General features: G+C 42.4%; 3 protein-coding genes across 3 annotated transcripts in view; 2 read left to right on the plus strand and 1 right to left on the minus strand.

Moving 5' to 3' along the window:
* The window catches only part of T265_02147 (hypothetical protein), a gene marked incomplete at both ends in the record, with an annotated part of 15,756 nt that extends 1,221 nt beyond the window's left edge, over positions 1 to 14,535 (plus strand). The window contains one exon of the mRNA XM_009166321.1: positions 14,458 to 14,535. Coding sequence (XP_009164585.1) covers positions 14,458 to 14,535 — 78 coding nt within the window. The remainder of the gene's footprint in view (positions 1 to 14,457) is intronic.
* T265_02149 (hypothetical protein) overlaps positions 1 to 23,120 on the minus strand; it is a gene marked incomplete at both ends in the record, with an annotated part of 159,685 nt that overhangs the window by 86,066 nt on the left and 50,499 nt on the right. The window lies entirely within an intron of this gene.
* T265_02148 (hypothetical protein) overlaps positions 17,941 to 23,120 on the plus strand; it is a gene marked incomplete at both ends in the record, with an annotated part of 64,990 nt that continues 59,810 nt past the window's right edge. Inside the window, one exon of the mRNA XM_009166322.1 lies at positions 17,941 to 18,132. Within this exon, the coding sequence (XP_009164586.1) occupies positions 17,941 to 18,132 (192 nt within the window). The remainder of the gene's footprint in view (positions 18,133 to 23,120) is intronic.

Consider the following 23,120-nt stretch of genomic DNA (forward strand, 5'->3'; position numbering starts at 1 on the left):
CAATTTGCCCACGTCCCACTAAATCGTCACGGTTGATTAGAGTTGATGCGATAGAAGCATCTAAGGGATGAATGTTCTTGATTTCAGGGCTGCTATGAGAGTTAGAAGGAATCAGATAATTTGCAGCTGATGACAGATACCGTCCTCGAAGATGAAAGCACTTATTTGAAGCTGTACCTCCTCATCTGAGTGGATAACTTTCCAAAATGAGTGAGTAATTTCCAAGTAACAAATGAAAAAAACTGTAAAACTTAACAAGGGCAAATAATCTGCATTGGAGACCAGCAAACTGAACTTTCGTCGTCTGGTACTTACTAAACAATGCTTCGAAATTCCTCGCAAAGTGGTTGGGTACATGGAATTCGTCACCCAAAACTAGAAAAATTCCACCAGGTTTGGTAGAGTCGAAAGTCAGATGGTGCGCTTAGGGTTTCGGAGGTGATAGTGAATGATAACCAGTACAAATTGTCTCCCAACGACCGGGTGAATTGCTCATTCAACAAGTCGATAATCACTCACATAACCGTAAAACGGGCTTTAGGTGAATCTTCCGTCTAAGATAGCTTGAAACCAAGTGCACATGGAAAAAAGTAAATTATGCTGATGTCAGGTACATTCTAAACATTGCTTTATGTAGTAAGTTAAGACGAGGTGAATCCATCGACAGGTTTTTGTCGTATTAACGACTGATTAAGCTGGATTTTGGTCACTACCTCTTTTCACATAGACAGCTATCTTGTCTAAGCCGAATTGTGAAGCAACCAGTGCTCTATACAGACGCTCGGAGGCGTTTCACTAATTAACATCACCAAAGATGGCAAACAATTGATCTACTCAAAATATGCTAATGTGCACCTTCAGATTAAAAGATAAGGTTGACTGAAATTCACGGCGCACGCTCAGAATGAGAACCTCAACCAGACGAAAACAGCCGGCATACTGTCATCTCCATCACTTCTAGGGGAGCACATTACAAGTTTGCAATTCAAGTGTGATTCAGCGCTGACGTGTGCTACAGGCTGTATGGATTTTCGTGAACCTTGTAAAATCGGGGCTCCAGATTTATCCAGTTGGAAAATCCGACTGGGATAAATTAACCGGTTTGTTTAAGTTGAAGCGCCCCGTGATTTTTGAGACGCTGGTGATGGGTGAATTCGGTTTTCTTAATCGTTCCAAAGTGCATCTAGCATGCACGTAATGGATCCGTGCCAATATACGTCAGAGTAACCATTCGGTTTCATACACAATCTAATGAAACACTGGATCACTATTCATCAGCAGTATTGCTTATATGTAGCGAAATTTGATGCGACCTAAAATCTGTATGCCTCATTGTTACAGGCATGTGACGTCAAATTATATTAGACAATATTTGGATTTGGATCGTGAATTATATCAGCCCTTGTGCAGCTGAAGTGGAGAAGTTGAAGGACACCAAAACTTTTTCGATATCTAACAGCGTCGTGATAGTACAATATTATTATCCCTGTTGTGTGAGGAAAGAAGATTGATTATTTGATGACGATTATGATGTTCTGATGGTATCATGCATGCACCTCTGATGTGGAACGATAAACTGGAACAAAAAAACACATATTATGTCTGACTTGTGTATGTGGTCGCCTTGACTTATCGATCAGCGTGGACAGCGTGAACAGTGCTCACCAATAAATCACGTGACCGGGGAAATCAGTCGGAGTCTGGAGTTACTTCCTGGCATACAGAGATGGCTGTCTAGTATGTCTTTCTGCTTTTGTAAAAATCAGACAGGTTATTATTAAGTTTGGGAAGCAAATCCACTCAGAAGAAGTTACAAAGCTTCGACATTGATGTGCTGCGCAAAATCCATACACCGAATGGTACCGCTTGTGTTTTATTTCATGTAATAATCGTTCACACTGAAGTCGGTAGGTCAGTCGCTAACCCCTCTGGTCCATGAAGAACGATTTGGTAGGCAATAGAGCCATACAGATAGTTAGTATACAGCCACAAAAAAACAGCATAGCTAGTTTGAATCGTGAATACAACGTTTTGATGGATGCGACAACTTTTAAAGCAACTGTGGTTTCACTCAGTGAGCAAGCTTAATGTACTGTTCAGAGCTTTTGAGGAATCTAGCTAAAATCAGCACAAATTCTATCTCACGTCACCATCGATATTCCTATTTGCAATTTTAGCAATCAAACAGACTATTAATTGACAGAACACAAGAATAATATCATTCATGAGCTGTCACTCGTCCGTTATTTACTTGTGTCACCCAGGTAACCTGGTGGAAAATGCGGACAAGGTAACAATAGGCTGAATCGCACCTTATAAGGGACTCATTGTGGTCACAAAGATATTTGCTTATCTGCTCACTCAGTTTGGTCAATCAAGTTCTGTTTTCAAGGCAACTTTTTGCCGACCAGTTTTTGCCTTAAACTTACCCGCATGCGAGTGATCTCAATTCATTTTCCAATCGAATTCACATGCGGGTCAAATAACCTCGGGCAACTACCAAAGTCCCGAAATAGCATCTTGGGATAATTAGTAGTTTGTCAGCGGAAATGTCCTCTAAGGTACTTGCATGTTTACCCAAAAGAAGCTAAGTTCAGCCATGTGTCTGTGGTAAACAAGTGCCTATTCAATCATTAGGTGTTGACTGAAAATTTCCTATCGGTTATTTCTGTTTTTACTGATTTCAGGACTATTCAGTCATCTTAATAGAATAATTCACTTCAATTTAGACGGAATTTTTTCCTACTTGTCTTTGCGAACTCATGAAAAACCTGTAGCATGTTGATCGACCGCAGAAGGCGTCAGAACTTCAAGATCTTTTTCAGAAGCAACAACAAGATTGAATCAACTTTCCAACCTAATTCAGCAGCTGATCAGCCCCGGATCTTGTTCTCCTACATCCCACTTCATACCTCCTTTCTCTAGTTACAAGCGTAGTTGATGCCTCTAATGATTTGGTCCTTGGAGGTTTGTAGACCTGTGTTATACGGTGTTAAAAAATGGAGACTGGTAGGCTTGACCATCACGGATATTATCTGGTAGTGCTCGCAAGTATGGTTACTCGAGGCGTGTTTTGAGCTTGGCATTATTGGCTTCACTTTTGAGCACAAAAGACATCTCATAAGTAAAGTTTCAAAATTTACCCAATAAATAGAGAGGTTTCGGGATACCCGGTTGCATGATTTACGTCCTGTTCAGTTACCAAACATATACAACGGTTAATCGTTGTAAACAGGATATAAAGTTGTGGTCTTTCCAAATGAACATCAAAGTAATGAAAACTGAATCAAATTTGTTTCCACCTGCTCACAGTCCACTTACCATGGTATATGATACAAAGTTCGTCTAACATAGATGATCCCTGAACAAGGATGTTTTGGAATATGGCTTCTACTCAGTACAGTATCGTCTAGTAGATATCATGGAGTTTCTGGAAACCTGTGTTCAGTCAAACCGCGACGACGGGCCACTTCGAACTGCGTCAGCGTTGTACAACAGTTGGCCCTGGAAAAGAACGGCTACAAAGAACATTTTACGCTAGCGCACCAGAAGCACTGGTGCTGTAATGCTGCATGCATCCGAAGCGGAACTGAAGAAGGGTGACTAAAGCCGATCGATCGACGTTTCACGTACGTCAATTTGGCCTATGATTTTAGTCTTGTTGCGGTATAATGAGTTTGCTGCCAGCTACTTCTTCATCGTTATCAACAACAGCGGCATGATATCCCTGGCCGGCACCAATTCTTCACTGCCGTACAGTCATGCTTTCGTTGAAGGCCGTATTGTGAAGGAATGAATAAAAGTGAATGAGAAAGGGACTTAGTGGTAGGCCACCACATTCATTTCGAAGTGCCTACACATCCAGACACTCATTCAAACAATCTAGGTAGAAACTGAGAACAACAACTCCACTGGCGTAAGTTAGCAGCTACATTTTGCAGCGTCTTCAAACAGGCGCAGTGCGGATTAAATGGTCATCATCCTGGAAGGCGAGTCGCACCGACAACACCCAGACTTTTCATACCCTTTGCCAGGTCAAAGGTGGGCCGGACAAATGAGTCACGTGTGCCTTGGAAATCAAGAAATACTAAGATTATAGGTCGTTTATACGTATGGCGTTTTGTTAGCCCTTGAGGGAGTGTTAAGATTTGGACAACGCAGCCCTACCTGGCCGTAATTCCGCCTGCTACTTTCGAGCCAGTATTTCAAGAGCCACCACAAGACGACGAAGATTAAGTGATGCCAGAAGTCTTGTTACAATTGGGGTCAAACTGATCCTCCTATGATTATCGCACGCTCTTTTTTTGAAAATGGGCCCTATAATCGACACTCGGTTGTCTGGTCCAGTCTCGTTTTCCAAAATGCAGGCAAACAGATCAGACAATTGCCGACAGAGGACTTCGCCCCCTCTTTGAACAGACGTAACCAACAACTTAGATTGTTAAATTCTTCGTATTTTTCTGTCCTGTATTTGTTCTTGCAAGGATTGTCGTACATCAAGGTGAAATTGAATCCGCAAATTATCTAATCTGAGCTTAAAACTCTGACTTCAGCTAACTGGTTTCGAAAGCAGTCCATCGTAAAAGTGATGCTAGTGTTAATATTGGAAGGAAGTAACTGATGCTTTTTTTTTAATACAACTTTTCGGCTTATTTATCATCAGTACTTTTGTAATCGAATCATGTCAATCAACAGCCGGTTTCACGGGAATTGACATTCACCCATACATTGGACCTCCATCACATGATTCGTCACCACTTGAAAGAGGAACAGGAAGCTGAAATACACAGTTAGAGTCCACGTATGCATACCGACGCTGCTCTCACTCACTCTCTCTTTCTCTCTGTGTTTAGTTGATGAAGGCGGTCGGTTGGCTAGTATTCACTCATCGCGTTTGTCGTCCACACAGTCGATTTCACTTGACTGACAGGCGAACTTCAATTTATCCGAAAACTCATTACCCCGTAGCGGGTTTTGAAGACGGTCGAACGGTGGAATTTGCATATTGGTAGACGGAACCAGCCTTCAACTGACAGGTTGGGAAGTTGGCCGGTAAAACTGTTATTACTTAATTCAGCTTGTTTTCTTTACGGATAAATTTTTTCTACCTGTTCCTGTTTACACATTTGGGGATTTATGAGCGTTTCAGTCTGTTTGAACAGACAGATTGCCATACCCGGTAAATTGCCTTCCAGACAACTGTTCCGTGGACGGATAGTCATCTAGAGGGGTGCTCTCGAAAACCTGTGCCCCGTTTGTCACTTTAGAAGTTCACAGTAGTGTCTATAAGCTTCGTTTCCGTGTTCGAAACTAAGAATTTGCGAGAATGTGAATTAGATTTTCCTGTATGGCCAATGGGACTTTCAAGCACGACGAGTATCATTTGTGTAAATATTACAGAGAGTCAGTCGAGACTCAGTCTTAGCCTTACTCATTTCGCGTTTGACCAAATGGTTCAAGCGAACGTCAATCACAAGTCACATCCGAAATCGTTTTCAGACTAGGAGCCCAATGCAACCGTCTATAACACAGGGTCCTGACATAAGTCGAGTGCTTTATACACCAATGATAACTTGATTAACCCTCTGTGATGGATCAGTGATCAAACATACCAGTCCATGTTCAAAATACTCACTAATCATGGATCTGCAGAAAATCTTCTGTACTGGAAACATTTGGTATTTCTGCCTGATCTAGCTCAAAATTTACAATTTCACTCACCAGTTAATGGCGACTAAAGTAAAAATTCGCATGTTTATACTCGTGCCTCTGTGATGGTGTTTCGTTTTAATATAATTTTCAGAGACACTGTTGGAGGTCACCTGGCCTGGTAGGGGACAGTTCTTCCTAATCAGGATGAGCGGTAATTTATACTTTCCGTTAAGAATCCCAGGTATTTTTACCAATCGATTTGAGTGAACACGTTACTCATAAGGGTAATGAGAACACCATACTAGGTTGTGGCCTTTCTTGGGCTCAGAAAGAAAGCACTGTCCTCTAGTTTCCGTCAACCTTATGTTCTGCTTGAACATCAAATTTTAAGCAACTGACAAAACACTTATCTGCAGATTAAGCTGGAGTTAGCAAGAGACTCAACGGAATTCTAGTTGATTCATCGTTTATGAAAATTTCAGTCACCTTACGGGCTATTCGAACTTAGTGGTGATATTTAGAGAAACAGTTCATCTCTGCACGAGTGTATTTTGCGAATTCGTGCAGTTCGGGTTCAAGTAGAACATAAAGTTGACGGAACCCCGGGAACTGGACCTACCTGGTGAGCTCCAAGTGAGATGAAGCCGTTAGATGGGTGTCGAGGAGTTTTCATCTACCTTATAAGTAAGGTATGGCATCAAGAAATGTGATGTCTCAAATATCCTACAAAATGAAACCCAAAGCGGCTTGTGCGACACATTTAGTTGAAAAATATCGTAAACGAGAGATTCAGCTGGGATTTTGTCATGAATCTCTTTTAAAGACTACGAAATTTGTGACTGTAAATCACGAGCTGTTGACCTTTCCACTCAATTGACACAAGTGACATTTCACTAACGCTTTGTTTCTGAACCGGTCATCATACTGTCGACCCTACACAGAATTCACCGTTGTCGTTTTCTGTGACGCCATTTGTTTCACCTGAGCCGGCTGCACCGTTTGATCACACCCTCTGTTATTGTTGCCACGAGACCCTTCGGCTACACGGCCTGTGAGGTTAACACAATAACCCGAACGTTTACATAGAGTGATACCCTGGAAACGGCAGGTAGTTGCGAGCGTCGCACACAAGCGCAAAGCGAAACCAGCAGCATGATCTAGATGCGACACCGTATTCTCTCATCATACAGACTGATAGTAATAATCCAGGGATGGTAATCCATTCATCAACAACAATAATACCAAACCTCAGGTAATCAGTGGTCCGAAAGCAACCAAAAAGACACTGGCAACCAGTACAGTGAAACGTCGATATAAGTGAAAATATTCTTAAAACTAGGGCTGTCTGTACCTTTCCACTGAATTCGGCGATCAAAGTGTACCTGAAATTCTTCATCCCAAGCGTTTTTATCCATTTTCAATCACAAAGTATGGATGGGATAAGTGCTACGTCATTGATGACGGTAAGAATCTGACTAGCGCATTTTGCAATGCGTGGTGCTTTATTCTGTCTGTGTTTTCAACATGTCCAGGAAGTAATTTTCCGACGAGTCGCAGGTATATCTGATGTTTCGCAACGTGTTCGAGGGAATTATTTTGCTTTCGTCAGAGTTTCTGTCTACCCAAGTGGTATTTCCAGCCTGCTTTACATGAGCAAAATTATTTCTTGGGATTTTGTAAAAATTTGGATGCTTTTTGGTGGAATTCCCGGAAACGGAGCAGAGTCGTACCAAGGGTTGTTTACCAGTTTTAATACCAGTTTTTCACAGTTTATTTTGAAGCTAAAAACTACATAGTTAAGTTGTTTGAAGCATCATGTCAGGTTTTTGTTATAAAGTTCATTCCGTCTTATCAGGACCTTTCAATCCAAGACTACGACATAATTGAATAAACAATCCGATTTGGCCTCGGAGAATAGTTTTCCTCTGTCTTCCCTATGCTAATGCTAAAAGCTTCCTGGTGTCATATTCAAAAATATTGTATATCTTTATAATGTACTACTCATAAGGTTGCTGAAAATCCATCGACAGCCCACGACCGATTTCACCCTTCTTGGGGCTCATCAGGTAGGCGCAGTCCCCGGGTTTCCGTCAACCTTATGTTCTACTTGAAAGCAGTTGCCTGAGAACACCATAAACGAGAGATTCAGCTGGGTTCCAGGTGAGTCTCTCCAAAAACCCAGATTAGTTTGCAAATGAGTGTATATTCGCCAAAAGTACCGCAGTTTAATAGATGTGTTGGATGTGCCCCTTGGATGGTGGAACTTTCCTTGCTGGATATCAGTCGGGATACGCTGTTTGACACCATGGAATCGCCGTAGTTGTTTTCTTCATGAAACCAGATAGTTTAATTTCGATAACGGTGTGGAAAATACAGCCCATGGGGTAGGCGTCGAAATCCATCCTCTTTAATCGTTTGGTAACTAACTGCTGTCTATGATTCGACTTTCAATCCATGGCTCTACTCCCTACGTGCGTTTCCACTCGCTCCCTTGCAACACGAAGCTATCCCACAAACTAATTACATCACCTCCAGATTGCCAATGACTTTCAACCGACCCACCAGGATGCAGAAAACAGGATACAACATACGACTTACGACGCCTGACGAGAAAACGTGATGGGAAGAGTGTGAAACAGACAAATCTTAACTTGTGATGATAACGCTGATGATGATGAATGCAAGTTTAGAGGCACCAAGCAGGGTGATCAGGTCAATGGCAGAAACACCATGCAGCTTTCGAGGATAATGGCATGACCACCTGCTGAGCGAGACATTTCCCATCCCAATTATCGAACGGACTGTTGCTGCTGGTTGACTAACGTCTTAGCCTTGGAGACTAACTTGATTGAATCCTAGGTGTGTGAATGAAAATAAGAGAGAGCGAGTATGGTTTGGAATTCCTACACTGTCCCACTGCAAATACAGTCCAAAAGAATGCCTACACAGTTTTTTTTGTCTCATTAGTCGGTATGTATTCCCCAAATCATAAACTTTTGTCCGAAAAATTCTTTCAGATTACTTGGGCAAAGAAGAAGAGACGATTATTTCGAACTGATGAAGAAAGACTAACGGATGGGATAATTTTGAAGGTCACTGAGTTCTACCAAAACACCTGCAGAACTAAATAAATAAACAACATTGGTTCGGCTGTGAAACGCTTCCAGTATTTAGCTACCATGCCACCCGAACGAGGCACGAGGGCTTAGATACTGTCAGTTTTCTCAAGGCTAGACAGGAGCAGTCGAGGTGCAAAGATGAGTTCAAACCGCGGACCTTCACGACAGTAAGTTGGTGCATTAACCACTGAGATCTCTCGATTTCGGCAGACCTGGTAGAATTTTTCGGAAATTAAAAACTTCACCTTGACAGCTTACCGGAAAAGATCAGGGTAATCAACAAGGAGGCCTATTAATTGAGTATGGTGCGCAAAGTGCTGTTGAGAACATTAATTTTGTCTTCCTCAATATTCGTTGAATCTTAGCCAATAGAATTATTGGAACACCTCATTGATGATGGTCTTTCATTTAGTTCATTCTCGTTTTTACTTGGCTTTTCAGAGAACTCCTGGTGTTGTGCTGAATGGCCGCATGACACCAAAAAGACCAGTCCAAACTGAGTGCGATACCAATACAGTTGAGAATATTCTGTGCTATTAATGGAGTATCAATAGCCAGTAACGCTTCTACATAATCTTGTAACAACGCTTTTTCATCAAACTCAACTATACGCCCCAATTTCTCCTATCATTTTAATCAAGGTGTCGAAGCGGGCGTTTTGGGTACGCATAAGCTGACACTACGCTGCACGTTTCCTATGGGCCTAGGCCCATATCCTTGTGCGGGATAGTCTGATAATCAAATAACAGGGAAGCAAAACAAGGAAATTACACATCCAACACACCAGTTACAGAATAGAAAAACGTGACCTCACGGTCTCCTGATTTATGAATCAGTCGTGTGTTATCTCTCTGCCCCAGCCTTCCGACGCCTTTGTGCCGCGGATATAGCGCGGCCTAGGTATGATAACTTCGCACTGTTCACACATCTTTACCATTAATTTATGGGAAACAAACCAAAGGCTCAAATGTTTTCCATTGTGAGAGTGACAAAACACTCGCAGCCGGACAGCAAAATTAAGAGGACATGGAGGTAAAACTACAGTGGTCGAACTGCATCAATTCAGTAAGTCTTAACATTACCCAGGAATCGGCTGTTAAGCAGAAGGCAAACAAGAGTCACCTGTTGGCTATGTAATGTGATGTCTCATACTTCGTAACCTCAAAAAACCGTGTCAGTCAACTTCTGGGTACACATGCTACCCATCTATATGCGCAAACACCGAAACTCCCCATCATTGGATAGTGAAAATCAGTCAAAGACAAAGCTCAGATGATGAGCGGCATGTTTGTCCTTTATCTGCCTTGTGTCATTCTGGTTGAAGGTGGCGTTGTGGATCTAATGTGCACCGCGTTCTGTCACTGGTGGAGTGGTCTCGCAGTATAATAACAGGATAGCCACCCTAAACCAAATTCTAGGATGATGACCTGTGAACTCAATCGAGTTCAAAGGTCTCATCGTGTACATTCAAATAATTTTGGGTATTTCAAGAAAATCTCTTTCGATTACCCTTGAAATGCTCAGTGAAACCAGCTCGAACATTATTTTTCGATACCCGTTGAAAGTTCAGACCTTGCGAATAAGCTAGTGCCAGTCAGTTTATTCCTGAAAATTGGCTCTGTTCAACCGTCACAACCACAGTTAACGCCGAGGTTGTCTGGTCTCTCATCTTTGAAGCATAGTTACTTCGGTAGACTGAATGCCAGTCAAATAGCTGCTGAATTCTGCACCAGTCTTTGTCCTAGAAAATCAAGTTGAAGAACATTACAAAGAACAGACTCGTTTGAGTCAGACTGAGTTACTCTCAAACTGAACAGCCATTGATTTTCCATCTGTTACTGACTGAATCCATAACCGGAAGACAACACATCCAAAATGAACTTTCCCAGTTAATTCAGCTTGCAAAGTCTGCATTTGAACTCAGCCCCATCGATGTCTCGTTGTCATTGCGCCAGCGAAAAACATGTTTATCTCTTCCTCCTTCCTCTTTGTCATCATGGATTTCCTCATACACAATCGTGGGTCCAAACAATGGCCTATTTCTCGCTTTTTTTTAGTGGACCAGATAACTGCACCCTAATTTGTGGACTCACGTGCTTTTATGTTCTCACCCGCTCACAAGTGAGGTCATACCATCATTTGTATTTGTTACTCTTTTATCCCTCTGTGTCTAAATGTGTCCCGGGGAATGTATGGATTAATTGGCTGTTGATTAGGTGGTGGCTGCTCTGTTCGCAGAGTTTGGCAACTGGCTTGCAAACGTTTCGTCACCTAGCAAATAGACTTCGTCAGTACGCAGTTGGGTTCATCTGTTCTGTTTGGCATTGTATTGAAATCCGTCCAATCCATTGTCTTCTGACGTTACTATCGATTTAGTGGTGGTTATCGCCTCCACTACATGCGAATCCGAAGCTTCGTGACGCGACATGGTTTATTTAACTCCTCGGGTCTGTATACATAGTTCGGTGGGATTTCTCAGGCTTGTCCTGCCTGGACAGTCGTACAACACCATCAGAGTATGTCAGTATTTTGGGTAATAATGAAATCTACCAAAATCGACAGCCAACGCTCCTCGCGAGGTACTTTTTCCCCGATTCTGGGAGCCTTCTTGCTTACTGGACTGCTGGTTAGTGAAAATTCCAGGTTTGTGAGAGTCACTTCTTCCCCAGAGTTTATTGTATGTTGATGTACTGAGGTATAGAATGCAGGTGAGAGGTTGCTATGAGCTTATTGGATAACCTTGCATTGTAGATCACATCATCTAAACTCTACCAGATAGTTCGATTTGTATAGGTGATCTAACCCAAAGATAATGGTGGGCGGCCTGAACGTTAAGCATAGTACTATATAAGCAGTTTCGCGAGATCGAGCGATAATCCCAGATAAACTTTCATAGGGAAAACTGGAAACAGCTTAAAAACACTGGTACAGTAAACTCAGAAGTAGCGTTTATACAGCAGGGTAAAACTGAAAAAGTGACATTTAAATGACATGAATTATTTGTTAAAGTCTCACATCATGTGGTAATGTGTGACTGATTATTTATAGTACTGAACGTTTTAATAATAATCTGTGGCTGGTTGAAACACACCAAACATTGTACCAAAGCCTGTGAACTCGTCATTTCTATGCCGAATTAAAGGCCCAACTTGTATACCAGAGTTGCAAATATTTGCATCGACTAAAGACACCAAACACTACGCATTCACATACTGATCCATAGGGAATATTAACTGTCTTACCATGTGGGAAAGCCAAAGGGATGCTTTTATTCAACGATCTGAAATCAAGCTATTTTTTCAGTGATTTCATCATGTGAGCTTCTTAAGTATTCTTGGCAAAATAAGCCAGGACATGAAAAATACTCACCGGAGCGTTGAGATTGCAGAAGCAATCATGGATCCTTGTTTTACATCACCAATTGAACTAAGGATGTTCCGTGGTATACAGTTTGCTTGTATTGATGACCTATGGACACTTTCCAGGTGTGATCAAATGTAGTAAGAGAGTCATCTCATCACGATAAGTTGGGTTCGGTCGATGCGATAGAAGTTTTCTTTTATCTATGTATAGCTGAAGGCGACTTCTTGAAATACCTCAGAAGAAACTGATTATGATGTTTAGATCCCTGATGCTGAGGAGTCTTAATGTATGACCTTGTATGCTACGGGTGTGTGGAGGTGTTTCATGTGTTATAAAATTTATGTGTCATCCCCTGTTGATAATCCAGTGGCGATTTGCAAATTTGTGGTTGACTTGCGCTACTTTGCTCATTGTGACGCAAGCATCACCAACAGAGTAGCTAATAGTTGTTCCGTTTCCGTGCTCATCAGAACTGAGCACGTTGGGATTCGAACCGTTGAACAAGGCAATATTTCAGATTTTCATCAAAAGTGCCGAAGCAGACATTCGTCTGGACCTGTTATTGTAGAGTAAGCGAGTGAAAAACTGTGTTTTAAAGGAGCGCAGTATGCTGTGTATGCTGTAAGAGGTCCCGCCCCACCACTTACATCGACTGTCTTTCGGTAGACAGACTCCGCTGTCTTGAACAAGCCTCGGTTTAGATGGGATGCGGCCGCCAGGTCGCTCTCGGTCAACCGAATCACACCATGTTCCAATTATCAGGGTGGCAACTGCAGCGAAAATTTAATTCTCACGCATAAGCATCTGTCGCAGTGGATTGGTGTGAACCACTTCGAAGGTCACGTTGTGAAGTGCTCTTGAAATTATTCTCTGGGATGAATTCAGACGGTCCAGACACAGCCGGCCGCTTTATCCACAAGATACAAGTAGTCTTTGTTCTTAGACAATATTGGTACAGTAGTATACTCAGAGTTCGCGAAAGCGTGGCCGTCCGTTAAACTCAAGCTGGCGATCATCGAACTGGTTTTAGTAGACTGTCCGTTGGTAATTATCTGAAAAAGGAACCTTACTGCAAGCCAAATGATTCAGCGAATGATAACGTCAATACTAGAAACGGATGCGACGGTGAGCGATCCATACGACGAGTGATCCTACCAAAGGAGAGGTCGTCACTCGAGCAGCAAGTCAGCATGGGACAACATGATGTGAATCACGTGACTGAAGGATGAGTAGCGCTGTATCCTGTCCAAGTGTGAGTTGATCACTGCTGTTCAGCCGGAGGTGACGAGACTGTTTAGTTTTCAAGTGCTATTCTTTCTTGAGGTGCGCATTGCGGAAGATTCCCAAAAAAGGATGAAAGAGCTGTACAGTGCTCCTCCGCTTTTAAGAATACGCTGACTTCAGTAATAGGATGAAATCTTGGGAGTCTTAGGATGGGTGGTAAACTTTCGATAGATAGGTATCTCTTGACTGCAGGTTGATTACCGTAGCTTCCTCTCGAAACTCCATAGGACTCCACAAAGTATTTTTTTGAAATAGTGTAACATAGTCTAACTTCTGAAAGTGAAGAGCCTTGTAAGCACCAACTCTCTCAGGCAAGAAAAATTGTGGAAAAAACATCAATCTGACGGCTCATCTGACGTGAAGGCTTTGCCTGCGGGAGATTGTCGTTTTCCACAATGGCAGTCTGGTCAGTCTGCTCTTTGTGTCGATAGCAAAGTGCCAATTATCATTATATATATCATCACATATCAACGATGAATGGTTACAAACCAGGGCACGCTAAAAGCAGATGAGTGAAAAAAGTTGCCTCAGAAGCAATTTTGAATTTCTCTACAGCAAAGTACCGACAGATAAATGTTTGAGGGCTGGCAGGCTTTGCTGATGACAGAGTGAGATATGTCGTTTAGGGTATGTGGACCACATCTGAGCTTTGCAACGGATATGTGACACGCCCCTGCGAGAAATTTTTCGCCCCAGTCAATGAGACGAAAGTCCTTTTTCACTAGGCTAAGAACTTTCACAAGGGGACAGTGCGAGATAGCAGGGAACACACACACAAAATCATATGTGAAATTCCGATGACAGTAAAAATGGTTTAGTTGCTAGATAACGGTGTTTTTCAGGATTTTAGAAAGCGTTCGAACGTGAGTCCTACAAATCTTGGTGAGATATAAACTCTTTCCGCATAGTATGCAGTGAGAGAATGATAGCTACGTATAGTTGAAGGGACACTCTGGAAGCTCTTTTAGACGAGAAAAAAAACACAAAAGCATCAGTTCAGCGATGTCAGTCGGGTTAAGTTTTCTTTTCTTTTCGACAGAAGAGTGCAAGTGAAGCAGGCCAAGATGCCTCAAAGGATGAGAAAAAATTAACCGAGAAACACAAACAGTTTGTCTAGGCGAACTGTCTGAAGATAATCGGGTTAACCCGCGAAAAGAAATGTTATCAGAATCGTACCTTGACTAGTATCAGTTTTAAGAATATAAAAGACCGTCTTACAAATTCTGTTTTCCAGAAGCAGTAGTTTACAAGGATCGCCATCCTTGAGGAAAAAATGGTATATTTCAGTATTAGGAGAAGGAGATGTCTGTCTACAGTGTGAAACGCTACATCCAAATCGCGAACACATTTGGCTGTAGAATCATCTTTGTCCACAGACGAAGTACTGAGGTAGAGATTTAGGGAAGTCGATTAGCAGTGAAAGCTTGTAAAGAAGAAACAGTTTGACGACGTTTCTGTAACCTAAGCGGTGTAGGCTTAAGTCACATCGTACTTCATACCTGGAGTGCGGAAAAGCTAGCGAACAACACAACGATGAAAGTTACAGCCTCATTCAGCCCGCTTAAACCATATGGAAGTATACGAAGTTGAGGAAATTCCTAGTCGAAAAGATTCAGACAGAGATGTCAGGAGAGGATTGGGGTGAAACATTTTGAAAGTGGAGGCGAAGTAGGCAGATTCTCCTTTTCTTGAATGAAACTACTCACGAGGTAAAGATAGTCTAGTCGACGTCCCACAACCGGTTTTGGTTCTCTTAGAGTTCAGCAGTCAGGCACAGTCTCCGGAATTCCGTCAACCCTATTTCCTATCTGAATCGAAACCGAAACACGAGGCGGACTTTATGCAGTATATTCAGTTGGAGAAATATCTCCTTCTGGGGCATTCACATTAAGACAGTGCACTTTTGTATCAGATTTCCTGCAGCAGACGAAGTGGATGAAACTGAAGTTCGGACAAGAAAACCGCCTTCATTTATTTTCCTCATCTCGTATCTGCATATCACAACATCCAAGTTATCTATCAGTGGGCATCTTCTGTTTTGAAGTTCGTTCGAGATGTCTTACACCAACGACTCCGTTGAAAATGGATAAGTCAATTTGAGTGGTAGATTACCAAAGTCAAAATTTAATTAGAAAATGTCCTGCGTAAATGATATATGCTCAATTGTGGGCAATTGTACGGAGGCTTTTAATTGCTTGATAATTGTTGATGGGTGTGCGTGGATTATAAAATAACAACAATGCGGAAACTATACACAAACGGAAGGACACAAGCAACGCAATAGTCAGAAGCCGCGGAAGACTTCCTGACAAAAGCGGAAATTCTTGGGTATATGGTCGCATCGGCCGTCATTCACAGTTGCCTCAAAGACCACGGATATCAGAGAGGGTAAGACTTAATGGAAATTCACAAGTTAGTAAACAGTTTTACTTGAAGTTATGGAGTGAATCTAGGTTCATTGGAGACAACCAACACTTGCTACCATCACAAGAACTTTAGAAACGGACATGAGCATATGATATCCCGAGTGTCTTTCGCGGAAGCCAGGAGATTTTCATCATTTGTCATGGTTTACAATAAAATATTGAGCCGGGAAAGTCGTGGGGAACAGTAGCCATTAACATCCTTCATAATCGTCGCTCAATCCAGATTCTTGAATTGTTCCCAGGTCACCACTGTTTAGAAGCTTTATTCGTGAACTTAAATACGGATTGTGGGAAAAGCAACCGGTGCAGCAAGTACAGCCAACACTTTGGTTACAAGTGCAGCAGATATCTTCTGATGTCACACATCTTGAGTAGTCCTACGATTTGCAACAGTAGACAAGTACAGTGATTCGTATCTGAGCGAACGGACGAATTTCGGGGTGGACTTTTTAACCATATTTGGTTCAGCGGACAGAAATAACGGTTGTAATAGGACAGGCGTGTCTGACCGCCTTTTGTGGTTTTAAGCGATTGTTTTGTGAATGGGAGGCAAGTTTAAAGCAGATTTGGGGGAGGTATGTGTTACCTAGCCACCACAACGGTAAGGCAGTTGGTGCCCGTTATCGTAATGGCGCTGAAGGCTACGAGTGTGTAGTAAGTGAGAACAGAATCCATCGTCCGAATGATGTTCGTTGTGCGGCCATTCTGCTCCAGCAATAGCCATGGGTTGAATGAAATACAGAGCTGCATTGGTTCAATAACCCGATGAGCATAATCACCCGAGTATTCGACTCATTCAGCTAATCGATCACATAAACCGTCATTGTTCTGACAGTATAATTTTCACTTGTGAGGGATACAAACCATGTGGTTGACTCGGTTGAAAATGACAGGATTTTGAGATGTTTCGTTGAAATCTGGGTCTTAGGTATTGAAGAATTTAAAAGATGTTGGATGCTGAAAAAGTCGAGCCACATACACCCCGGAAACGGAAGCTAGGTAGTTTCTGTGAGACACCAATACAACGGTATTGAAGCAAGATAATGGTTATAAAGCTAGTCACTGATACGATTCAAATGAATGTGTCCCAAAATCTGGTCTACGCCGAATTATTCTGAGGTTTCCGGTGGATTCTTGGTCTCATTGTTAGCATGCTCCATAAGTGAGACTCCTGGAAATGCCTGCTTTGTTCTAGGACACCATAATGGCACCGTTGTTTAGCTTTCAAACGTTCAAAAGGCTGTCACGTCGATATAATTCAATTCAATTCAATTTATCAGCTATAAAACGTGTGCCGCAGGCACATCAGTTCCAGCTGCTAATTTTCCGATCACGTCCATATGGGATGAAATCCTTGCTGTGGTCAAGCCCTGAGATCCAGTAGACCATCAACTCTATACCCCGAACTACCGACATTCAATTCTATATTGAAACCAACGATTACGCACCACACATGCTGAACCTCCAATTGCTTTGGTAGTTAGATTTGTCATATTGTGAGTATTTCAGATCCAAGTGGACGCCTTCCTTAACATCCGATTTATTTTCCGAAGTTCCGAAAAAAATCGGGATCGTTAAGGGAATTCGCCCTTAGAAGTTAACTTATTCGTGCATCCTATCCTCTCGGACTGTGGTTGCACGTTCCTATGGTGAACCACATGGTGAAGCATGTGATACGGCGGCGCTATACTCCGCGAATAATTCAAGCAGTCTGGGACATCCCAGCCATGTAAACGTCGTCACCACTGATGTTGTCCCCACGTAGTTCACAAACCAGTGTAGACAATAAAAAGCCATCTGAAGGGGACTGGTCTAGCCCAATCCCACATACAAGGAACACAGACGCGCATGCGAGAATTCAACCAATCAACGAGCATCCAGCACGCTATTGGCTAACATGTCTGAGCTCGTGGTGACAATTCTCTTCCACACCAAACTCAAGGTCTACGGAAAAAACACTCACAGAATCGCGATTTCGGCTTTGTTGCGCCCATGATAAAACCACTTAAAGTCTTGTAGGATTCTACTGATCGTGACTATTGGTACTGAATTGATCTTTTCACAAACCGTTGGGCTGTGTTCATATTTGATGAGTAATGAGATTGCATGAGCTGTCCTGTTCAAGTGCCGCTATTGGATTACTGTTGACTCTGATTTGCTCCATTTACAACGGATCTGCTCGCAAGCTGACTGCTTCCTGGATGGAGGAACGTCTGTTTCTTCGTGCACGTTGTAAAGCGAAGTGTCTACGATTATTTCAAAACCCGTTGGAGCAGAAGGAACTTCAGGTGAGTTTCTGTCACATTCCAGATGTGGTGTTTGTTCACTGTATACACCGTTGTTAACGATGTTGAATGATTAGCCAAACACATAAATGCGTACATATTAGGCTGTGATAGTTGGTGTGAAATTCCATTGTGTAAATTCCATTGACCGTAAGCTGAAGATTTCATTACTGAAATCAGCTCACACAACTGTATCCGATCAGATGAAATAGATTACATATTAGTCCTCGACCTTTCTAGAGCTGAGAATTGACTTCTGCATTCACGTTTTGGGTTCGGTCTGACTCAGAGTACGAGATGGCTCAATATCTAGAGCGCGAATTAACTGCCGGGAGGTCCGCGGGTTCGAACGCGACCTGTGCCTCTCGACTTCGCCTGCCTAGGCTTGGGCAGCCTGGCAGTATCCCAGACCTCGTGCTTCCTTCTGGTAACACGGCAACTGGCCACCAAAAAGGTGTTACAGCTAAACGATTTTTCTAAAGGACCTGTTTATACAATAAAATATTTTTGAGTCGTGTGTGTCCTTACCTATAGGCGAGCAGAATTCACCGTGATATTGGAGGTCTGCAAATATAGTAAACTTTTGAATTTGGACCATTAGTGAGCACGCATCAGTGTGACGAGAAGTTCCAGTAAAATGTTTGCGGGTTTTTCCTTAGACTAGCTACAAGGCTGTGGGAATGAAGGGGATCTGAAGTGAACTGACTACCCGATTAATAGCTGTGGTCCCTATCCCCTTTAGCTTGTTAAATTTCCTGAGGCGCCGAAGTTCCCGTAACTTAAACCAATAATGATCACATCTTGGAGTGATTCTTCAACTAGGCTACTTGAAGGCTAGGGAAGCGAATTCGTGTTGCTCCGAGTTTGTGTTATTCGCGACCCAGTGAATTATCTAATTAAGCATTCCAGAATTATTCGTCACGTTACTCACGACGTGAATATGTCATGATTAATCAGTCATTTGGCGACACGGCCAAAACAATCCGGGAAGTTATACAGTATCCCAAGGAATCCACTATGTATGCGTTTCTGCGTCTGATCGCTACAAGAATTGGATGCAAAGTCCCCCGATTGCCAGTTGCATCCAGCCCATTCGTAAAACCTGGTGATTTCAGGTTCGTTTGTGTTTAAGCTTTTACAGTAGATTGTAAGTGATTTGTTGGGGTGTCTTGTTTTCTGACAGCGCGATTGCACGCTGTGAGAAGACGATTATGAGACAGACTGCAGGTACGATGCTCCCTTGAGTTTCGTGATGATGCTCAATAAAAATGAAATAGTTCTACGGTGATTTTCGGCTCCTCAGCACAGAGTGGACAAATTCGGGGACGAATTATCGGTTGGGAATTCTCAAATATCCTCACATAACCAGCGTCAACCGTAGGTTTATAAGCATGCGCTCCCTTAAGGATAAACAACTCCAAGAAGTGTGCCGTCTTGGCCGCTCTAAAGGGCGCGCGTCGTCACATGAATACATATCAACTGCATATCAACTGTTTTCTCTGTTGTGTCCAAAATCCTGTTGGTGGCATTCAAATTCTTATGCGGCACTCAGATTTATCGTTACTGCCCATTTGACTAGGCCTTATTACCTTCACTTACGTCCCCTCATCGTCGGATTCTGAAGTGGTCTTACCAGTTGGATTCTTTTAATGTTGGCTGACCACAACATGCATGCCAGGCATATTATTTACGGAAAAGCTCACCTGACGTGCTTTCGCTACACGATTTTCTTATTCCCCAAGTATCGGAGTTGCAAAGGCCTTTAGGGTGCCTCATATTTTATGCATGATTTTTGTTGATTGTAACCTTGCGGAACGATCAGCACTTGAAACTAAGTAGTGTATGAACGATTTGGGAATCCAAGCGTAATTCTTTGAAGTATGGAGTCTTTGAGTTTGCTCAGAATTTACGATGCCTGGAAGACGTTGTCCTCCGTCCGAGTCCGGATTTCTGTCTACCAAAAATCTGGTGAATACTTGGTCAATTTCGACTAAAAAATCGCACACTCTCTCGGAGTTGATCATGCAACGGCTAATGAGGAACATTTAAAATGCCTGTTACTTCGAAGCAATAATAAATTGGAGATCTGGGCCAAAACAGAGCAGAAACTGGATAGTGTCAGTAAAACTATATTTTCTCATGAACCCTAGGTCATTCAATAGACTTACCGTAGTTCGGGATATCCAGGAAAGTATGAGTGTTCATGATGCCATTTGTGTTTAAAAATAGATCGGGTGCATTACTCTCTGTTTATATGAAACCCCGCTGGGAGCGCTCATAATTTTTCTTCTTGCCAAGATGTTAGTCGAAAACAAAATCAGAACAAACCTATGTCACAAAAACCTCACTTTATAACCCCTATAGGATGACCCATCTTTTTAAGATGGTCACGTCTATTGGAACCACAAGCCGTCAACAATTCCGGAAAAATACCAAGTTCCGCAAAAGTTCTCAAGCTATTCTTCACGTCACACAAACCACCAAATGACCTTTTGTAGTTCAGAGGCAAAATATGTTCTAGTCAAACCGTATTCTTCTGTATCCCGGGCCACCGGTAACTTCCACGTCTTGAAGTCAGCACCACACCTCGCAATGAATTCAAGGTACCCATTCTTTTGGTTGCTCTGTTATGCTTTGTTAAGACATTGTCACAGCACAGGTTAAGCAGTGTGAGCGGTGTTTAGCCATCTGCGCCTCGGCTTGGTCTTATTGAATAAAACATCCCATCTGGTCGAAGAATTTTCAGCAACCTTGTGAGTAGTGCACTTGCGATATCCCATTTCGTCTGTTTCAGTGGGCGATCCTGATCTCGAATTACACCCCCAAACACTCGTAAATGAATCATTCGCCTATATCTAAGTGGCGCTGCTTCGAAGTACATTTTCGAACTCAATTACCGGCAAAATTTGCTTGCAAGGGCGATTAATACACCGAAAAAATGACGCGCGTATTTTTTGCCTCCCAAGTGGTTTTGATGTGGGCTTTTATCACGAAAAAGGTGGAATTCATAAAAGCCACCTCTTTTTTCACAGAGGCTTCTTGCAGGGAATGAACGCTAGTTACGGATCGCCACAGATTTCACAAAATGAATCGACGGATCTGGGTTTCATTTTGCCCGTGATATCTTTTCACTTAGACAGTCTGAACGACGCACACTAGTTTATATATTCTCAGTTAGCACTAAACTTATTTTATCGACCCAAGACGTCATGTCGGGAGGGGGGCTACTGTTGCTTAACGGAATAATAGCAGACATGCAATTTGTGTTGAGGTAGAAAATAAGGTTGACGGAAACTCGTAGTTGCGCCCATCTCATGAGCTCCAAGAGGGGTGATGCCAACAGTAGACTGCCGAGGAGTTTTCAGCAGTCTAAGGAGTAATGTATTACGTCTGTACATGTATCGCGATACCTCGGATATCGTAGCAACTGAAATATCGGACGGCCTGGTGCAGCATAGTTAGCTGCTTAAAAACATTATAAACGAGAGATTCAGCTGGTTTCCAGGTGAGTCTCACGTCAAAACCAAGTTGGTATGCAAATGAATTTGTTTCGCTAAGAGCAGAAAGTTTCTATTCTTGTCTCCTGTTCTACTGGCAGCGTTTTGCATGGAAATGATCGGTAAGCCCAAACTGCTATCAAAACACGGGTTAGATGGGTGTTTTGAGCCAGGGAGAAGACATCACACTGAAAATGCCCTTGCCACTGACCCAGCAGCACGCTGCATCTCCCCCCTGAAGTTTCGCAGTTGAAGTACTCATCACACTACCCATCATAGAATGAGGCAGCACACGACAATTTTTTTCGGGCTTACAACAGTCAGAGTTATCTTTGCTGATATATAGGAATAAATGTTCCTGGTAGTTCATCTTGTTTAGAGGTTCTTATTAAGGTATAGAGGTATAGCTGAAAAGTGCAAGCCCTCAGTGATCTGTACGATGGGGTTGGCGACGTCTGAAATTACAGACATCTTGGTACAGTCGTCTAAGGCCACATGAAGAATTGTAATCACACGATGAAATTATTTAACAACTGGATGACAATGAAATTTCATTAACCCTATGATCCGGTTCTTATTGATCACCCTCCCAAAACGGAACGTCCTCTTCAGGAAGCTAGCTGGAATCACCTGAGGGAGTTTCCTTGTGCAAGGAGTACGGTTCCATGGGGTACCCTGCCTGTATTAAGGAAAACCCTAATAGCGAAAGTTGATTCTGTCCTGAAAGTTTTTCTGCAAAGCAGTAGTCTTAGTTGCCGTCCTATTTCACAAACTAGGCCTCACTTTGTAGGCTCCTAACAAGTTTTTTCTTCTAAATTTTACCACGTAACGCCATTTTACACTGTCTGATTTATGGTTGTGGGCACTTGTATGCCATCTCCAGTTACGATACCTTCGTTAGCTTCCGAGAATACATAAAAGTAATCTTGGTTCTGTCTGCAGCAAGCAAAATAAAACTGCCTTCTAGATACCTCATGCCGTAGTCTCTACTGGTGATGCTTTCCTGTAGGCAGGCCGACTTCCTGGGGATTCCACAATGACCTTCCATGTCAGACGTGGCTGAGTGATGAAATTCCCGTTTTCTCAAGTAATCACTCAAGTCAATATCAAACAGCTCATCAGGTTGAGGTTTTCTCTCTTCACGTGTGTGTTTATAAAAACTATGAAATAATGCTAATTACCGGTTTCTGGAAAGTTGATTGGTCGATCATAATTTCAGTCATCACCGGAAAAAATAACGTTTCTTAGATAACGTTTTATCATTTCTGAACGCCGAATATTTTGTAAGGGCGGATGATAACCCCATTGTTTTCAATGAACTAACTAGCAGGTTCTTCGTAGTTGGTAGTACGGCCACTTAATTGCTGAACCGATGACCTTCCAAATTGCTCTGACTTTAACAGCCGAGAGAAAACAAACGGAGCGGAATGAGTGCGTTGTGAAGCTACTCTGCGAGTCATTTCTTCAGATCTGAATAATCTATTTCTAACACAT

This window comes from Opisthorchis viverrini, assembly GCF_000715545.1.
Source record: "Opisthorchis viverrini unplaced genomic scaffold opera_v5_25, whole genome shotgun sequence".
NCBI classification, from domain to species: domain Eukaryota; kingdom Metazoa; phylum Platyhelminthes; class Trematoda; order Opisthorchiida; family Opisthorchiidae; genus Opisthorchis; species Opisthorchis viverrini.